Genomic DNA, 19,572 nt, shown 5'->3' on the forward strand with positions numbered 1-19,572 from the left:
TTGCTCAAATTAAATTGCACAGACGACAAAATCTGAACAAAGTTAAACCATGTAAATGTGAAACATTAAAAACATAGGTCCTGCTGAAGGAACTTTTGATAATGACATTCAGGAAATAGGAATTATACATTTACCTTAGTGTTTTATCGTTTTTACTAAAGCTTAATATCATATTTAAATTACAATTGGAGGTAAAGATTTTTTTTTTTAAAGTCTTAATCTCAAATGAAAATCTGGTTGATTAACAAAACTGATTGAAAGGTTTCCCCATTGTCCCAATTAGTTTTACAAGAAAAGCCCACAAACTGTTTAATCCTCTGGAGTCTGTGCTGCTTGAGTCAATCTAAACCAGAAATGTCACAACATTAACAACAACATGCTTCAGTAGAGAAGTTGTTACTGAAATTAACTACTTAGTATCAGAAAGGTGTTTATGAATGAAAATAAAGCAAAGCAGCTATGAAAAGCCAAGCAGTTTATTCAGGCCCAGACGTCAGGCCATTTACTCCTGAATTGCTGGCAGACTTTTGGAAAGAAGGGAGTTACATAAAGGTGTTAAACAAGGTTAATCATGAATCAAGATTCTTAAGATCACTTAAGCTGTCATCTTCTGATACTTTGCTATAAAACAGTAAAACCTGGTTGAACAATGACTGCTCTCTCGTTCAGTGACATTCCCTCTATATATCTAATAACCACTCATGTCACAAAGGCTTAAAAGACAGTGGTGATAAGTTTTAGTTCTTACAGAGAAATCAAGAATGGTTCAAATCAGCACCGGCAAGTCAAATGTTTTAAAACACAAAGATCAGAAAGTTGCTGTAAATGTCATACTCATCCACCTCTGAACTCAACATCTCACCGGGATAATTAAAGTCACGATTAGGATTATAAAAACTTGCAAGGATAGCTCAAAACTAAAATCCTTCAGAAAATGCAATTTGATCCCAATTTAGCACAGAAAATCCAAAAATTTAAAGGGGATTTATTCCTAATCTAATGTACGTATTAACGTTTCTTTCCACATTAAACTCTGAGCCACACATTGCACCTAGTTCTGCAACAAAACTACCATCCAAATTTAAATGCAACCCAAAGCTGTAACCAAGTTAAACCGCCCCTTATTGTTTCAGACTGGAGTCTCTCAGCAACCTACAAATGACACTTCCTGTGACAATAAGGAATGACTAACAGTTCCTGTCATTACCTGCTCAACCACTGAGGGTGCAGAGTTATAGAGGATGACAACAGAGCCGAAAAGGACAGAGAGGCGGAGGAAAGCATAGGTCTATATTTATGGAAGCCACAATTTGATGAGTCAAATGTTATGAGGAATGTGTATGATTGCTGTCCTGTGGCTGTGTTTATTCTGGCTCAGAGATATGTGCGTGATTAAATCACTGTTTCTCGGAAGAAATTAGTTTTCCCCCAGCTGGCTCTGACCTGCGTTGGATCTGAATGTGAAAACGGCATGAGATCATTCTCTAACTCATTTCACGGATCACCAATTTCAGTTGATGCATACTTGGCTTTCAGGCTGATGTTAGATAAAGTCAGAAATTTCACCGCAAAGAACTCCCCAACGACGCCGTAATCAACCCTGCAACACATCACAAACAATTCAACCACATCCCAACGGGCCAGTCGCAGACGCCTAAAAGTATGACCCTAATGTGTTCCTGGAGATGCTGCATGAACCAATTTCTCTGCACCAAAGAACCTATAGTTTAAACCATAACCACGAAATGATTATTGGCACTGAAGAAAATGAGTTACTAAACCAAAACAGAGCATCTCTCATCGCCATGCAGCTGTTCTCCCTTCTCGACATAAAACAACAGTGGACGTGAGCCAAGATGCAAATAAATAGAAAAACTGACAACAGTTCCTCTCTGAAAACATTTGCTTTGCTTTCAGCATGACAACAACAATAGGTCGGGGTGAGATAAACAGGAAACCTGGGATTTATAGGAGACAATTCACTGGTGCAAAAACGACAGGAGGAAGACTGTGAAATGTTTACAAAAACTTGACTCCGTGAGGAGATGAGAACTGGAGGAGGCAAACCACAGAGTGGAGCAAAAATATAGCTGGTGTGAAGAACACTTATTAAGGTCAATCAAAACCATTTCACCATAAAGTGAAGATTAACAAGAAGACATAAATTAAACAAGGAGTTTCCTTTAACATTCCGGGAGTGGGATAAAAGAGCCATTTATTTAAGAAAAAAAAATTCAAGGGCTTTTAAAGTTTCATGATCATTCATATTTTATTTAACTCCGAAAACTAAACCAATTTCCCTCTTACTCGTTTAAAGGAGTTTGGCTGGTTAAGGCTGGAGACACAAGAAGAAGCCAATTGGTGACTGGAATTGGCCAATTTACAACTTGGTCTACTTTTTGTAGATCTATGTATGCACGTATGCATTGTGCATTACCATGACATTATTATTATAGAGAAATCAGGATAGTATAGCACAGTGTAGTGCAGATTCCACAGACTGTACTGTAGCATTGTTTAGACATCCCAATTTTAAAATTGTACAAGAGTACAATTTTAAAGTACAGCAAAACTTGAATTATTGTACAGATAAAAAWWTTTTTAAAAAGCTCAATTTGCCTTATATTAACATCCTCTGTGCTCTTTAGTTGAACTTTAAAGATAAATTGTATAAAATTGCTAGTTGCCTCGAATGCTGTAAATGATACCCTACAAATCAGAATCGCCAAATCTCAAACTTCTCTGTAAGGTTTGGACTCTGCTATCTGGAAAGACTTGAAATACCCTGCAGCTGTTCTCTCAAACTAAGTGAATAGAAAGAAGAAAAAAAAGACATGTAACAATTTAAAAGCAGAGTCTCCTGGCAGGCAACAATGAGGTGAACGAGATAACAAAGCTTTACTCCTATTACTTATAAAGGATCAAAAAAGAAAAAAGAAAAGAAAATCAAAACGAGTCCCGCGGCAGCAGCAAGCTCCGCTTTATTACTTGGAAAGTCGATATCTTCTTTTATATTGAAGGTGCTTGGGCCTTGAATGATTACATTTCATCTTTCTCTGAGACTAAAATCTTTTTTCCCCCCTATAATTAAGCTACTGATTAAACATTTTTGTATTCCTGACACTTTGTCAGAATTTCTGGCAAGACTTATGTGAGCAGGTGTAAGTGCTGCCCGTAGGAGGCCTATTCAGTACTGATTAAAAGATTTCATTGTTTTAGTCCGAGGAAAGTTTGCTTTCTTCTGACATCTTGAAGTTCAGGCAACGCAAAGAACCCAAAGACTCCTTTGAGAAGTTATTTCTATTAGAAAAAGGAGACTGGAGTACATCCATCCAAATCCGTATACACTTGCTGTATTTGCTGCCTGTTTTTGTCACATTTAAATATTTTACAGTATAAGATATATTAAGAAAAGAGTATGAAAACCTGCATGAATACAAAATGCAATGCTCAAATGATTTAACTGGAAAAAGCTATTCAAACCAAACCAGGCTTGGGTGAAAAACTTTACCTTTCCCTTGTTAAATCAAGAATAATAATATTAAATAATAATAATAATCACTCAATATAACCTGTATGAATCACGTATTACATGTAATTAGGTAACATATTTTTGATTCAGTTTCATCCAAGCCTGATTACTGCCTGACCTGTACAATCAGGAAATCTCTTTAATCAGCGGTGTCCAGCTCCCGTCCTCAAGGGTCGGTTTCCTGCAGTGTTTGGATGCGTCTCTGCTCCAACACAGCTCAATCAAACAGCTGAATTATTTCCTTTGCATATTACCTAGCTCTGCATAGACCTGCTAATGAGTCATTCATTGGATTCAGGTTTGTTTCATCAGGGCAGCATTTAAGACATGAAGGTCACCAGCCCTTGAGGACAGACTTTGGACACCGCTGTCTTAAATAGAAGTGATACAGCATATTTAATATGCCTTGATCTAAAGAAATTCAAGAACAGATGAGAAGCAGAGTCTCTGACATTTGGATACAACGTTATTTCTCAGACTTAACTACTGAAGCAAACCAGAATGATAAACTAATCTACCAAAACTAATCAAACAGATCATCAGTGGCTGATTCTGGAGGTCACAACACAAACCAGAACATCTAAACTGCTTCACTTGCCTTAAAGTCAAGCTTTCTGGTTCAACAATAAGACTGAGATTGGATAAAGATGGTAACCATTGAAGAGTTCTAGAGAGAAAAGCACAGCTGGCCAAAAACGAACAGGAAGACCCGTCTCACAGTTGCCAAAAACATCTTATGATCATCAAGACTCTGAGGGAAATAATATGTGGACTGATGAGACAAACATGGAACATTATGGAATCACCTCACATCTGGTAAAAAGAGAGCTTCAGAAAAAGAGCCAATGGTCAAACATGGTGGTGGCAGTGTAATGCTCTGGGGCTGCTTCAGCACATGGAAAACTTGCTGCAATTGATGGAACCCGTTTTCCAGCAGAAATCCTGAAGGACAATTATCCAGCCATCCTTTTGTGACCTTAAGTCTTACTGAACTTCAGTTATGCAGTAAGGACAATAACCCAAAACACACCAGCAAGTCCATCTCTAAATGGCTAAAAAGGAAAAAAGCATGATGCTTTGTCTGGACTTATTTACAATTGAGATTTGGTGGGGTGACTTTAAAACAGGCCGTTAATAGTCAAAAACCCTCCAATTAAATTTTTATGTAGGGTCATGTTGGTTTGGAAAGCTTTTTTCCAGCTAATTTATGAATCTCGAAAACAGATTTTCTATGAATTAAGGTTATGTATGTCTGAAAATACATTTTTTTAATTTTCTGAAACTCTTAAGAACAACTCAAAAGTGAAAACATCACATTAGTAAAAAGGGAAATAATTTGTCACAGCATTGTTTGAAAAGTTACAGAAAAAATCTTTGAAAAAAATAAATTTGCTCATTTGGCCAGTAGTTGTAAAGTAAGAAAACTTCAAAAAACATTAAAAGTTAAAAGCACCTCAGGCAAGACCTTGTTTCGTCAAGCCTGGACTGGAAATTAAAGATAAAACGCACTGCTGAAATAAAACTAAAGCTGTACCTAAACCTTGGAGAAATGGATAGTAGACTGAAATGACAATGCGTCTTGCAAACAGTCTGGGAACAATTTCAAAGGTCTTGATGGGATCTAATTTTGTCTAAATGAAAATGAAGGAGGCCATACGCTCTGTGGCGGTTTCTGCTGCTGTGTGCATGAGATAAAATTAGCACTTTGTTGCATCATGAGCTGCCAGACGACCTACCTGCTGAGGGTGAGGGTGAGGGAGTCTGTTGCTGCTCTAATCTTGTTTTGCGCTTCCACGTGGGTCATCTCCTCGGCATTGGCGTCACAGATGGAGACCACCCAGTCGCCCACCCCAACTCCGGCCTGAGCTGCCTTTCCACCCGGTGTAAGCTGAAGGAAAACAACAATTCAGTTCGAGGGGGTTATCAGAGCAGGTATAACAGGAAATTACAGTGATCACTCAGGGGAATAAAAAAAAAAAATGCTCGGATGAAGAGAAAGGTGGAGCTTTTGTGGCTGCAAAGATCACGCTGTTGATTACAATATAATTAACTTGTAAAATGAACATAATGTACAACAGAAAAAACAACTTAAAATGAAAGTCATACTACATTTAAAAAAAAATGTAATGCTTCCTTTAATATTTCAGAACTGGTGAGACACAGATTATAGCTTTGAAGGACCATCCAGCTGAGAACAGCTTGCTAAAGGTTTTCTTACCTTTAGCTGCAGATAAACTAACTACTTAAAACATTTCCACAGGATTCCTCTTCAAAAAGTCTAAACTTTTAGACTATACTGAAAATAAAAATGTTTGGGTTATTGTACAATTAATATGTATTAACTTAGTCTTTAATGAAAAAATTAAAGTACAAAATGAGTTATATTAATAATATTAGCAAGTGAAATTCCCTAAAGCAATGACAATACATGCCAACTTCTTTAATATTTCTTCAGCAGTGAATTAAGGATGGAAAGTTTTTATACAGGAGAAAAAAATATGGCAAGAATTGTGATTTATGTTGGCAATAGTATGCTTTAAATGACAATGTTTGAAAACATTAAGAATATATATATATATATATATATATATATTATACAGAATGTATCATTGAGATTTTTTGTCTTTTGTAATTCGAAATGTAACAATCCTTCCCCCAGGCGAACATCAATTGATGTCAATATTTGTGATTAAATGCAGTTATTTGTGGTAAAATTGTACTACTTAGTGTAATTGGTTCACTGAAGCAGCTGATTTAATAGAAAGCTTTTATTGATGAAACAGTATTTATGTTTGTAAAGCTCTAACTCAGTGTTTCTCAACCTTTTTTGGGCCAGCGCCCCCCTAGCCTTTATCCAGGTCCCTCACCGCCCCCCACTATAGATTTTGTAGGCTACTTTGCATTGACTATTATTTTATTATTAATATTACTATCACTATTGTGACAGTATCACAATAGTGATAAATATGTTTTATTTTTATGCTTGTTTCTGTATTTATCATCAAAAATAATTTCCTAGAGAACAAAAAAGCCAGGGGAATAGAAATTATTTTCACAGGTGTCTACAAAAAATGCAATGAACATTGAACTTAAAATTGGTAGGCCCAACAGCAGCCAATCAGAGTGGGAAAAAATTATTGTTCTTTGCCATTTTCTAGTAGTTAAATCTTCCACAAAATGACCAGATAAAAGATGAACAACATGCCAGTTTAAACTTTGAGCTATTTGAAAAACGACTGAGCTCTGCAACATTAAAACATGGATAGAACTGTAACTACATTAATCATAGCTCTTCTTCTCTTCAGTGTTTCTGTCAGTTTCTGGTGGTGCAGCTCTGTGCTGCCTTCAGGAGAATGGGATATCAGAGTATCATCCATAAAACTTCACCCACATGGCATTTACTGTGCAAACCAGAGCTTTCAGTGGAAAAACAAAAGTTCCAGGTCCKTTTAATGCCATACAAATATGAGACAGAAACATGGATTATATCTTTATATAGACCTGTCTATTGATTTATAGATTGATAGTTTTACTGGACAGAAATTACAAAGAACAAATCTGGTTCTTAATCAAATCCTAATGAGTCAAATTGAAAGTGTCATGGAGTCATCAGCCTCATGACATTAACACTGACATGAAAAATTATACTGAAGAAATAAATCAAATTTAATTAAAAACATAAATAAGTGATAAGTTATTTACTGTTATGGTCTGTAAGATATATTTATTCTCAGTATTAGATATGGTCTCAACAAACCCACGGCACTTCAATATTATTTTACCTTTTATCTGGAAATAGTGTCTGTTTCTTGCCATACATCTTCTGTATTAAATTTTGATCAAAAGGTCTTGCCATACCAGTTTATTCCTCTGTATTAATTATTGCTCGAAATGTCTTGAAATACCAGTTTATTCCTCTGTATTTACTTTGGTTTCTTAGTTTATTCTTGCATTTTGTTCTTCATTCATTTCCATTTAGTTTCCTTTGATTAGTATTATCCTCTCTTGGTTTATTGCTATGTCCAACTTTAGTTTCTTTCCTGTTGCTAGACTTATTTGATTGTTTATTGACACTCACCATCAGTAATCTTCACTCATCACCTGCTGTGCCGCCTAATCGTCATGTGTTTCACATTATGTGTTGATTTTTCACTGTTCAGCTTTGGATTCTCTGTTTTTATGCCATAATTCACATCTAGTTCKTCGCTCCGTTTTATGTCCCGCTTCACCTGTTTCAGAGTTTTGCGCAATGTGCGCGTCTTTTATTATTATTTTTTTTAACCCCCTAAGGTGCAGGGCGGTCGGGAAACGTATCAATGGGAAAAAGGCAGACTGACATAAACCTTTTAAAACAATGGAAACAATTTCGGTATTCTGATTCTTGAAATTTAAAAGTGCTGTGGTACCGTTGTTCTATCACACCCGTTTCATACCGGACCACTTACAGCGCCGGTGTTAACGCTATAAAATGAACGCTCTCTATCGTGGTATCACCCATGGAGGGATTTCTTTATTTAAATGGGTTCATTATTCAGAGGGATACAAAGTGAGGGTATCGTGATTTTAGTAATTACATGTTTATAAGAGCGATTTTCTGTTATCCTCCCATGGAAGCGGGCAGCTTTCAAACGGAAATAAAACCCTTTTTAATATAAGTTGCTGCTTAACATGATCAGAGAACTGCCTAAACATATGCACAAAAATACCAGACAAAGTGAATCACAGCAACATCATCAGCCGGTGTAACGCTGAACTGATGCGGTGAAGCTACCAGTAGCAGGAGAGGAGCTGCGCCAAAAAGCTAACAGAAGCCAACAAACACTGAATAGAAGGAGAAGAAGAAGAGCTGCCATCTATACAGTTGCAGCCAAGCATGATTTAATGTTTCACAATACAGTTTTACCAAGTTGCTCAAAGTCTAAACTGGTATTGTTGTGCATTTAAGGTGTAAAGTTTACCTTTGACTAAAAGCCCCCCAAAGGAATCCCAGCGCACCCCTTTTGTAAAAATTTCCGCCAGCGCCCCCTGCCGTCCTCTGAATGCCCCCTGGGGGGCGGTATCGCCCACGTTGAGAACCACTACTCTAACTAATGGCAGATGTATTGCCTCTGTCCACAAATATTAATAAACTGTAAGTCGTAAGGTACAGTTTTTAAGCCAAATCTTTAGACAGTGTGAAACTAATAGGAGCATTTCTGACCAAGAACATCTCTCATAAACACATCTGCTGCCATAATGGAGCAAAATAGCATGTGTTTAACATTCTAAGCTGTCAAACAAACCTTGAAACAACCTTAGTAATTTAGAGAAGAGTTGCGTGTCTCTAATGTTTCCATCCATCATACTGAGTAATCAGAGGCAGAAATGCATGTTTTGAGGTTGGAAAAATGTTAAGCATTCCTCTGGCTTCATCGGGTCTAAACAACAGAAACTGTTCATCCAAACCACAGTGTAGGAAGTCTCTAACATTTCCTATAGCAGCATTACACTACTGTACCCCTAACCTCATACCTGAACAAACAAACAATCGTTCTCGGTTGACACGGTTGTAATGTCCGACACCTACTAATTAACTCGAGGAGCCTGTTTGTCTGTTTCACTCAGCACTACCAGGAACAGCCATTATAAGGTCACCATGATGTCATTAGTCGACAGCTTGTGATTTACTGCAGATGTAACTGGTGACTGTAGGATAAATGTTTGACAGCTACAGACGAGGCCCAGATGTTGCCATTACTCATACCATTAGACGGAACGATCTGTCCACCTTTTCTCAGTCTGACAGGTAAGCTGCTGACTGACACAGCAATGACATCATCCTCTCCCTCTGTCACTGAGGCTGTGAGAGCATTAGTCAGTGCTGAAGTCAAGCATAGAGTTATGTTACAACAAGACACAAAGCAATGAACACGTACAACCCGGCCTCCCATGTCCTCTATTACACAGATCAGAGATGCTACGCTGTGAATAGCAAGGGCTTAGTCCGCTTACCCATGCAGCTTAATGAAATCTGAGACCTGTGTCAAATACTAAGATAACCAGAGGAAACGCGTGCAGCATCAGATAAGTAAGCAGGAGCCTGGATTTCTGGCAAACAGAACCCCCATTAGGATTACTCTCAAATGCCACGGATCTCTGCAAATGTTAGTTCATCAAAAGCTCAGAGGACTCAGCCGTTCGATCAATAGTTTCCTGTCATGTTTGGCTCAGCTAATCACACTTGCTGCTTTGATTGGGAACATGAAACATGAACGGTTGCACAAGAGCAGAGAAGACACCATAAAAACGATAACGTCTCTGCTCATAAAAAAAAAAAAGGTACAAAAATAAATACTTGGCTCTCGACAGATAAAATCAAAACTGCAGCCAGGCTTAAAACACAGAGCAAGACTTAAATGTGGAAATGTCTTGGCCCATGTTCACGCAGCAGGCAAATGCAATCCTTATAGGATTTTTCACATCAGTCTGAACCAAAAGAAAATTATAACACATGCCACTTCCATATGTGGTTCTAAGTCAGATTTGTATCCAATTGATTTCAAAGTGTCTTAAGTCACATTTTATCAGACTTTTATGTCATTGATTTGAGGTGTGCATCATAATTCCAGAACAAGCCAGACGCGGCAAATGACGTAAACAATGGTGGAAAACGACAGAAGTCTCTGTCAGCATTACATCATAATCCCACCACTCTTGCTCTGACTACACATCCAAACAGATTTTGCTACAGAAGTTGCAGTCAATATCCGCAGAGGCCATAGCTACTAGTTGAGCTTTTATGTTAGCTTCCCTTGTGTTATGGTTTTGTGACAATGTTGGCTCTGAATAACTGATCCGTAGACGGTTATTATTTCTTTTTGTAAACAGTGTGCTGCTGTGTGACGTCTATGTTCTTGTTCAGTCCAACAAAGCAAAAAAAAACGTTCAACCAGGATTCTGATTTCAAAGATCACTTTAATTCTCATGGATTTGCATTTGCTGGAAGCAATTATAGGCACTTTTGTTTCAATTTTACAAACAAGTTTAACATTTTAAGCATTTTTTTAAGGAGAAAAATAACCGGAGACCCAAATACATGACTTGAAGCCTCCCCTTCACGTGGCAGGCTATTCAATCAGGATCCCCACAGAGATAAATGCAGCCCTGCCTCCATTATTCATACTTTACTTGACACCGTTTGGACATGCTTCTCAAAGCCGTTTTTCATTGTGCATTTTAGAAAAGCTTTTTGTGGGTTATAGATCCATACTCAAAATTATGATCAAAAAAAATATTAAACTTCTTATGTTTATAACTAAGAATGTCTTAATCACAAGCAGTGCTGCTGATAAGCAGCTTTTACCACAGATACTAAAAGGTATGACTTATCAGTCACAGATGACGCAAAATTGAAGTAAAGGCTCAGCAAGCACAGCAGAGGAGATCTACACAGTAATGAAGAAAAAGAAGAAGAAGAAATCTTCAATTTGGGAGAAAATTTCTGTCCAAATTGTCCCATTAAGTATGTTTTCAAAAATATTTTTAAAAAGTCACGACTCCAGAACCACCAAGACTTCCCATCATACTGAATATTACTTATAGTTAAACAACAGTAAGCATAACCAGCAAAATAAATCCTCTTCTCCAATGATCACTTATATTAAATCCTATTTTTCAACAAGTATACAGTGGAAAAACATTTTACATTAATATCCAATTTCAATCCCAATTAGTTCACGTTTGTTAGATTGGTGACCCCTGTAGTTCGCTTAATGTCTGATTTTAAATTAAATATTTTATAACTTACCTACAGTAAAACAAATATTATGGAAAATATAGAATGAAATAAGGCACCATGTTAAAATAAAAGAGAAACTCAGAAGCCACATACAACTCTTATAATTGAGTTCTCTCTCAAGGCGGCAGTGATGGAGCCAAATTCACCACCACTACATTATTCAGACACACAATCCAAGACGGATACAAGGAGTTCACCATATTTTTACACCTTGTTCATTTAAAACGTTCTTAGGGGAACAGCATGAACTTAACTTTTGTTGACTGCTCTGTGGCTCTACTGACTTGTCAAGCAACTATGAGCTGTAATAACTTTGATATATATTCAAAATATCTATGGCTGACACAGATTTAAACTTTGGAAAGAAGTATAATAGTGGCGTTTTACTCCAGTTTATTATACCCGTATCATCACAATTTCACAGTTTATTATGTTAACCATCTGTACAATGTTTATTTTATGCATTTAGGAGACCACTGCGTTAGATACCTCCAGCTGGCTCTCCTTCAGGAGTATCAACTCACTAACATATTGAGGTAAATAAAAAAAGTAAACTCACTACATAAAAGCACCTATTACTACCATTCAAATGTACAGTAAAAAATGAAAAAAAACTTTTACGGCCGTTAGATTGTGCACTCAATTAATTTGTATGAATTTAGTTGTGTTGATGGACGCAGACACCTGCGTTTCTGGCTCAGGTTCAGAGTGCAGCTGCTCCCTCACTTCAGAAGCCAGCAGTCAAAGTTGCTGCGTTCAGACCTTTCGGTTGGTAAGGGGCGGACAGAAACCCAACACCTGCCTCGTCCTCCGTGTAGGAGTCAATACAGGGAAGGACACTGGAAAACATGCACTTGCTATTGCAACACACTCTACTGTACCTCACAAAACCAGGGATTTCTCGTGGTTGTTGAGATATGATTGCAAAGATGACGTCTACACAGACTTTTCATTCAACCACTGTGAACCTTGCTTGGACTGAAGGGAATATTACTTTAGTTGTTTAACATCGGTGAAGCTTATAGAGTTGGTGAATCTGGGTCTCAGTGGATCTAAATGGTTCGACTAACAGTTCACGGCCGGTTTCAAAGCCGTCTGGCAGAGTGCAGCAGCAGAACCGTTTTTGTGTACTATCAAATTTCAAAGCTTGAGCCAACCTTTCAGGATGCATCACGCTAAATTCACCTTTGAAGTACATTCCTTGAGGCAAGCCAAAGCCTCATACGTATTCTCAGCTCGTTTTGGTTAATAATGCACCAAGGTTTATCAAACCGCTGGTGATATACAGGCTGGGTAGCTATGTACCATCGCAATTTTATTCTTTCCATGGCTATTTGGGGGCTAAGAGACCGTCTGTCCTTACATCACTCGCAGCACAGCTGATGCAAAGCCATAAATATCACTCTGAGAAATGGAAAACCAAACCTGCAAGTATGCAATCTCCCCTGCTGCCCCCCATAATGACTGCAGAGGAACACCTCCCACCAACTCACCTTAAAACACAACACGTATGTTGGACATATCCGACAACAACGAAGGCCTCCGAGACCAATGCATGTTACAAAATTAATTATTAATGCCCTCTAACAACGCCTCCTTTCTCACAGCTTTTGCAAGTGTGAGAAAAAGAGCGCACCGATAATGAAGCAACAGATGGTCTTCAAGTTAAGACAGAAACCCAGGGAAACAGAATCATAAGACTTAATGACAGCTGTAGATGTGGACTGGGGAGGCATTTTTAACATCTCTCCACCCGTTTATTGCTGTGACATCATTGGCAATTTTCTCCAAAACTTTGAAGTCAGTGGGGTGGCATGTGTTTGTTGATAGAAACCAGATGGTGCTCACAAGTTATGTGGGGTTATCATAATGTTTACTGAATTGCGATGGCATGGGATCTGGAGCAGAAATGTGGTAAAACTTCTCTAATCAGAAGGGACAGACTTAACCGAAGCAGCTTCACTTTCTACACCTTCATGCCAATTCTCTTCATATGGAATATTCCAACAAATGTGATGAGACATAAAGTAATGCAAATGTCTTCATTTCTAAAGTCACAAAAGTTTCTGGAAATTTGCACGGAAAAAAAGGAAGAGGAAAAGAAAATGGATAAGGGGAAAAAAATTACTCGAGGAGTGGATTAAATTGGGTGTGTTAAAATCCCCGTATCACAAGAGTGTTTCAGAAACAATATAAGATAGCATCATTTTCAGTACGAGTTGAAAATTATGTTATAAGTAATGAAGTTCACTTTCAAACATTGCCAATAAACTAAACTTAGATATTGTGGGACATTATGGACTACAACTAAACAAGAAAGAAAGACTCAACAAGCAACACAAAATCTACAAACCCCATTTGCAGAACTGTTCAGAAGTGCAAAGATGTTTCAGCAGAAACGTAATCTTCTCCATCTTGTGAAAATGCCTTAATAATGGAGACTGCTCAAAATGCTTGATAGGCCATGTCTTTGTCTCCCTTGCTGAATTTAAAAGCCTCTCTTTATCACTGTTATTTCTATTGAGCAATAAAACATTGCAACYGTTTGACTATAATGCCTCTGTTCCTCATAACATAACCATCACTTTTGAATTTTAGTATAGAATAGATTATATTTACTGTAATTATAATAAAGTTTTGCTAATTGTTAGTTAATATACTTTTGGTCTATAAATTATGAATACAAACTTTTAATCACAAAATAGAATAAAGAAGGAGTTGTATTGCTTTATCATTATTTTTATAGTTCAATAAAGACCTAAACACCACACTGGTCGGCAGTATAACTGGTCAAGATAGACACACACACACAAGACAAGTGTGTATGTGTATATAAACACACTCACTTCTCAGGGCAATTATAGGGTCAAATTTGTAATGGTAGATCAGCGGTTAGCACCGTTGCCTTACAAGCAGGAGGTCCCAGGTTTGAACCCTGACTGAGGGGTTTTCTGAAAACAACCTGGTGAACAGAATATGTGGATATAGACATTTGATGGCTATATGAAATGACTGAACTTGAAGGAATAAATAAATCTGTTGAAGGAAACTGGAGTACCTGGAGAGAATCCATGCATGTATTGAGAGAAAATGCAAACTCTAGTCAGAAAGACCTCAAAAGCCAGGATTCAAACCCAGAAACTTCTTAGTGGAAGACAACAGTGCTACTAGCCACTCCATCACTTTGTAACAGATATCTTAAAATTAATTTTCACTTTTGTGAAATCTGTACTTGATTTTTTTTTTTTAAAGGGAATCAATGTCTTAAAAATCTTTTCAAAATCGAGTCTCAGGCCGATGTGAACCTAATTTTGAATATCATCTCCTCTTGTAAACTGACTGGATAATTACGAGTGTTTAACATTGTTTTCTCAGCGTCTGATACACAAACGTATTAACGTCCAGAAAAATGCAGAGGCACATTGCCAGTGAATTCCTGTGAATCCTAAGCAATACTTAATTCTCCATTCTTATTAAAAATGAACAACATCCAGCTTCACTATCAAGAAAATGACTTGTCCGTTACTGGTGTCACGAGGTGTCCTTAAAGAGCTTTTTGTGTTATATTTGGCACCAGAATTAAACAAAACCTTATTGCTTAGCAATAAAGTCCAGGACAGAGATTGCTCATACACATCTGGAGAAGGCAGTTTGCAGTTTAACATAAATAAAACATTCTGTCTGCTTTCATTGGAAAAGCTGTCACTCCAGTCAGTGAAACGTGGTGTACGTTTTTACAGCTGATGGATGAGAACCCATCCTGCTAAGCTCAAAATCTCAGCTTTCCTTTTCCATTCGCATCCACTTAAAAATTATGGTCTTCATTCCTCTGATCGCACTTGGAGACAATTCCTTTGAGACTGGGGGAGTTCGTCATATGGATGGGAGAAGTGAGTGGTGAAGACAGACGCAGAAGGGAGACAACAGGATTGCCTGTTGGCAGCGGCAGGGTGGATATGAGAAAAATGTCTGGAATGCTGAGAAAGCACAAGCTCGGTCGGCACAGAGACCAAGGAAGGAAATACAAGCGATTGAAGAGCTCAGAAACTCCTGAACCCACTCACAATTGAGAGGTGACAAGTGAGAAATACACAAACTTTCCAGATCAATGAAAAGTTAATCAGAGGTTCAATTTGCGGCGCATCAATTGGAGTCTAAATTATAAAATAAAAAGTGATACTCTGTTTTGTAATCTTCCATCTTTTATATCCAGTCTCAAGCAGAGCAAATCATCTTCTAATATGCACAAAAAACAGACACACTGATCTTTCAGGAGTTATTGCCTGCAGTCTCATTGCCTCACTGAGAAACGAAAAGTCTTTTGTCATTTCCCTCCACGTGTTCATCGTTTTCTACAGACTTGCTTTAGATTGTTATCAGCAACAAGCTGTGAAGAAAAGAAATGGACCACCCACTGGATTTATCTAATGGAAACTCTTCAAGTAAAAGCTAGATCTCTTCCTGTTACGGAGAAATCCTGTGTAGCTAAGTTTCACTCTCTCTTGACCAAGACTTCATTGTTTGTTCTTTCTTGAAAGCCAAAATGAGAGTCAAATGTCCCCAAGTCAGGCAAAGGAGACATGCATGCTGGATGTTCATAGGCTGCCTTAATAAAAGTATTCTTTCCTCTTTCAGAGCTTTTGAGTCAGTATTTTGGAGAATCTAGTTTTACTGCAAGCATTTAGGAGAATCTCCCTACCACCTTAGTAAATCTATAACTTGTAAATAGCACTACCAGGTTCCCAGCTAAGGAAAAGTCTCTGCACAGTACAACCTGGCCTCCACCGTGTGTCACTGTGAGGATAGGAGGATAGTTCAATGCTGTGCTAGTTTTCTGTCACACATTTTGGACAGAAAATTCAACCTGAGTCTTTTCTCAGCAAAGATAACTCAGGTTTCTTCTGCATATTTGCTGTGTCCTGATTGATCCTTTTCTCGCTCAGCTCAACAGTCAGTTAGCAGGCTTGTAGTCGTGCCGGACACTTGCCATCGTCTTTTCAGATAATGGACTGAAACTTTGTGAGATGCTCTGAGTTTTTTTTTTTTAAACATTTTATAACCTTCCTTTTATCCATTGTTTATTCCTGATCTGCCTTGGTTCCTTGGTTTTTGTGTGTTTTCCCTCCTAATCTTCACTGAACAGTTGGCTTTATGTAGAGATTAGACTGTTTACAAATCAGGTAAGCTCTGACTGCAATTGGTGGCACTGGATTTTATTTTGGATAGCAAGGTAAAGGGGGCTTAGTTTATCTAGGAATTTTCAAAACCATCTTTATTAAATGACACTTTGTGTTGACCCATAATACAAATTACAATAAAACGCATTAAGATTTTAAAGTGACAAATGTGAAAAGGTTAGAGATACACGGACATTTTTTGCGGTGGACCATAGCGCCTAAACAAGCACGGCACTGACGAAATAAGAATATCAGAACTCCAAGATTAGGAATACAGCTTTCTCTTTGTGCAATAACCATGAACAGTGGAAAACTAGCCTCCAGACATATGTTAGGCGTATTTGACGGTGTTTAACAGACAACCTCATTGATATTCACCCCAGAAGTAAACCCCGCTTGTCTAGACTGAAATTCCCCTAAGCAATCATCTATAATCTGCTAGAAAAATGCATCTTTTGTGTAAAGCCATTCCTCCAACTGCTTGTGCTTATGGAAGAAACTCTGCTGGCTGAAACCAAAAGAAGAACATGAGGTTTCTTATCGAGATGAGCTGAGAAAATACAGGACATGTGCTGACACGAAGGGTGATACCTGCTGCCATCATCAAGGGATTACATCACCCTAAACGTACCCGCCTCGGTGAGATTCTACCCGCAATGCGATGCAGACTCTATTCTGCAAAATAAAAACATTAACTGCATTTGACCACTCTGCCTTTAATTGGTGTTCTGTTTGGATTAAGAGAGGCAAAGCTTCCGCATATGATGTGCCTTCAAATTATCTTTGTAAAAGGAAACAGCACATCCTGAACGAAGCTGATAAAGTAATAAACGTCAGTCAGCCGTGATGTTTATGCATTATCTTAACTTTTAAGGGAACAATGTAACAATCCCAGTGTGCTAAGGAGAGCCAGATCTGTGTATGAACTAGTTGGCTGCAACCGTGGAATTATTTTATGTGAGTGCGTTCATGCGTGACTGCAAGATCGAGCCTGTACCTTTGTCAGGCAAAGCAGCAGTGCACTTATAAGGCCTGGAAAGCAGTTGCTGCTCTCATCAGCATAAGCATAGTTTATCTGAAACTTAATTCTGAAGAATGGTTGTATCCCAACATGGAGCGTACGAAGCATTTTGGGACAAATGACAGTGTGTTTGTGTGATCAGTACATACCAGTCGTGCAAAAGCTCATAAAACTGAAGCACCGTCTGCAGACAATACCCATTGTGAGAGTGAGACAGGATATTCCTGTGCTCTCTGTATACCAGGAAGGTGTTTCTCACTGAAAGTTTTTTGTTATTTAGCCACAAATTCAAACTGGAGCTCAGGGAAAACCATAAAAGGCTGACGAGAGCAATCCTCAATGCAAAACATCAAGCAAATTCCTGAAACCTTAATGAACACAAACACAGAGAAGAGCTTGTTTCTTACCCTTGACACAGTGAGTGGCATGCTGAAGTCTTTGCCTCCCTGCAGCCTGAAGCCCCACGGCGCTGGGCCGCTGAGGGTAACAGAGTACATGTTCATAGCCTTGAGGAAGAGAGGAGAGGAAATGTTGAAATTAGCAAGAAAACCAGGAAAAGTTTTACAAGGTCACGCATCCTTTCCTGCTTTCTCCAAATGTCTTTGCTGTCGACTGTGGGAGTTTTCTTTCTAAAACTAATATTTCAGGCAAAGAAGGAAAGAACAGAAAAAAAAAAATTACATAACTTTTTTTTCACATAAACTGTCAAAACTTTTGAATGGGTAACTATAGGAGAAAAAAAATGTCTGACAATAAAGAACTAAATCGAACGCATGATGAAGTTTTTGGCTTTTCCAGTTTCCATTGTACTTTTAGCTCTGACCCGATTCTTTGACAGAGAAACTGGTTATTACAGAAAACAAAAGCATTAGAAGATGAACCCCATCAATGCATCACATCATTCATTTAAGCTCCAAATTATTTCTTTACATCACTGATTTTCTTTGACATTTTTACTTAACCAAGAAATTTGTTTACGATGGGTAAGGAGACAAGCAAAGCTCAGTAGATAATACAGTAATATATTGGGGTGGGGGGTTTTATGCCTTTTATGTTTTTTTATATATATAAATGTCTCAAATTATTTATCAATAATCAGTGATAAGCTCCAAGTCTTTGAGATTGGAAGGTCTTCTTAACTAACATTTAGCTCTCTCCATTGATTATCTGTCAAAGTCTGGGTCACTCCAAAAAGAGCCATGCTGGTAAAATTAAAAGATAACTAAACCTATCTCTGCAAAAAATGTGCATTTTTATAAATAAAAGAAAACCTGTTGTTGGTTTATGTTTTCATAAAATTATAGAGATTCTTAGTTTTGATAAATTTGGTGAAATGAAACTAATCTTTCACACATGAACTGACCAAGGGAAAATTGGTCAATTCAAATTTCTGGTCTTTCTGTCTTTAACAGAAATATGGCAGATTTAATTATTTATTTGAGTTTCTAAAATGAGGAGAAAAACTATTTAGATGTGTGCTGATTGACATGGTCAGTAACTTCAAAACTGAGCAAATCACACTGGCTTTCTAACTTTCAACTACAACTTGTCCCAACTCTTACGCAACAAGATGCTCAAAACATTGTTCCAACTTTTAGGAAAATTCCCATACACGTATGAGTTATTCTGTCAGAAAGCCATACCATGTGCCCGAGCTTTCACATGGAAAACTTTCATGTGAAATATCACTTTGGAATTTGAAAAGGTTTTTACTGCAACATAAAAACTACTGGCGTAACACATTTCATGGAGAATAAAATTCAGCTTTTCCTGTCCAATAAGGCTCTGTGACATCATACTCTCACCATTTTCAACAAGTTTCAGTCTACAGCAAACAAGAGAAATATGTTCTGTATAGGTTATTTGTTAGAGGTGATCATTTTGAGTCCAACAAAAAAAAATCCAGGAATTATAATAAAGTCTTTATATATCAATTAATATATCCTAAACCTTTAGAGGATATTTTATTAAAGTCAAAATGTGCATCAAAGTACATGCTAATGAGTAATTAGCTTTGATGTGTTTAATGAATTTTCCAACCAAAAAAAAAATGATCCTGTTTCGC

General features: G+C 37.6%; 1 protein-coding gene across 3 annotated transcripts in view; it reads right to left on the minus strand.

The window, feature by feature from the left end:
- pdlim7 (PDZ and LIM domain 7) overlaps positions 1 to 19,572 on the minus strand; it is a 39,514-nt gene that overhangs the window by 17,660 nt on the left and 2,282 nt on the right. For all 3 annotated transcript variants that reach the window (XM_017307191.1, XM_017307189.1, XM_017307190.1), the window contains exons 2-3: positions 17,915 to 18,013; positions 5,269 to 5,420 (exon numbers count right to left, since the gene is read on the minus strand). In XM_017307191.1, the coding sequence (XP_017162680.1) occupies positions 5,269 to 5,420; positions 17,915 to 18,010 (248 nt within the window). In that variant the 5' untranslated portion in view covers positions 18,011 to 18,013. The remainder of the gene's footprint in view (positions 1 to 5,268; positions 5,421 to 17,914; positions 18,014 to 19,572) is intronic.

The sequence above is a fragment of the Poecilia reticulata genome, linkage group LG10, assembly GCF_000633615.1.
Source record: "Poecilia reticulata strain Guanapo linkage group LG10, Guppy_female_1.0+MT, whole genome shotgun sequence".
NCBI lineage: Eukaryota > Metazoa > Chordata > Actinopteri > Cyprinodontiformes > Poeciliidae > Poecilia > Poecilia reticulata.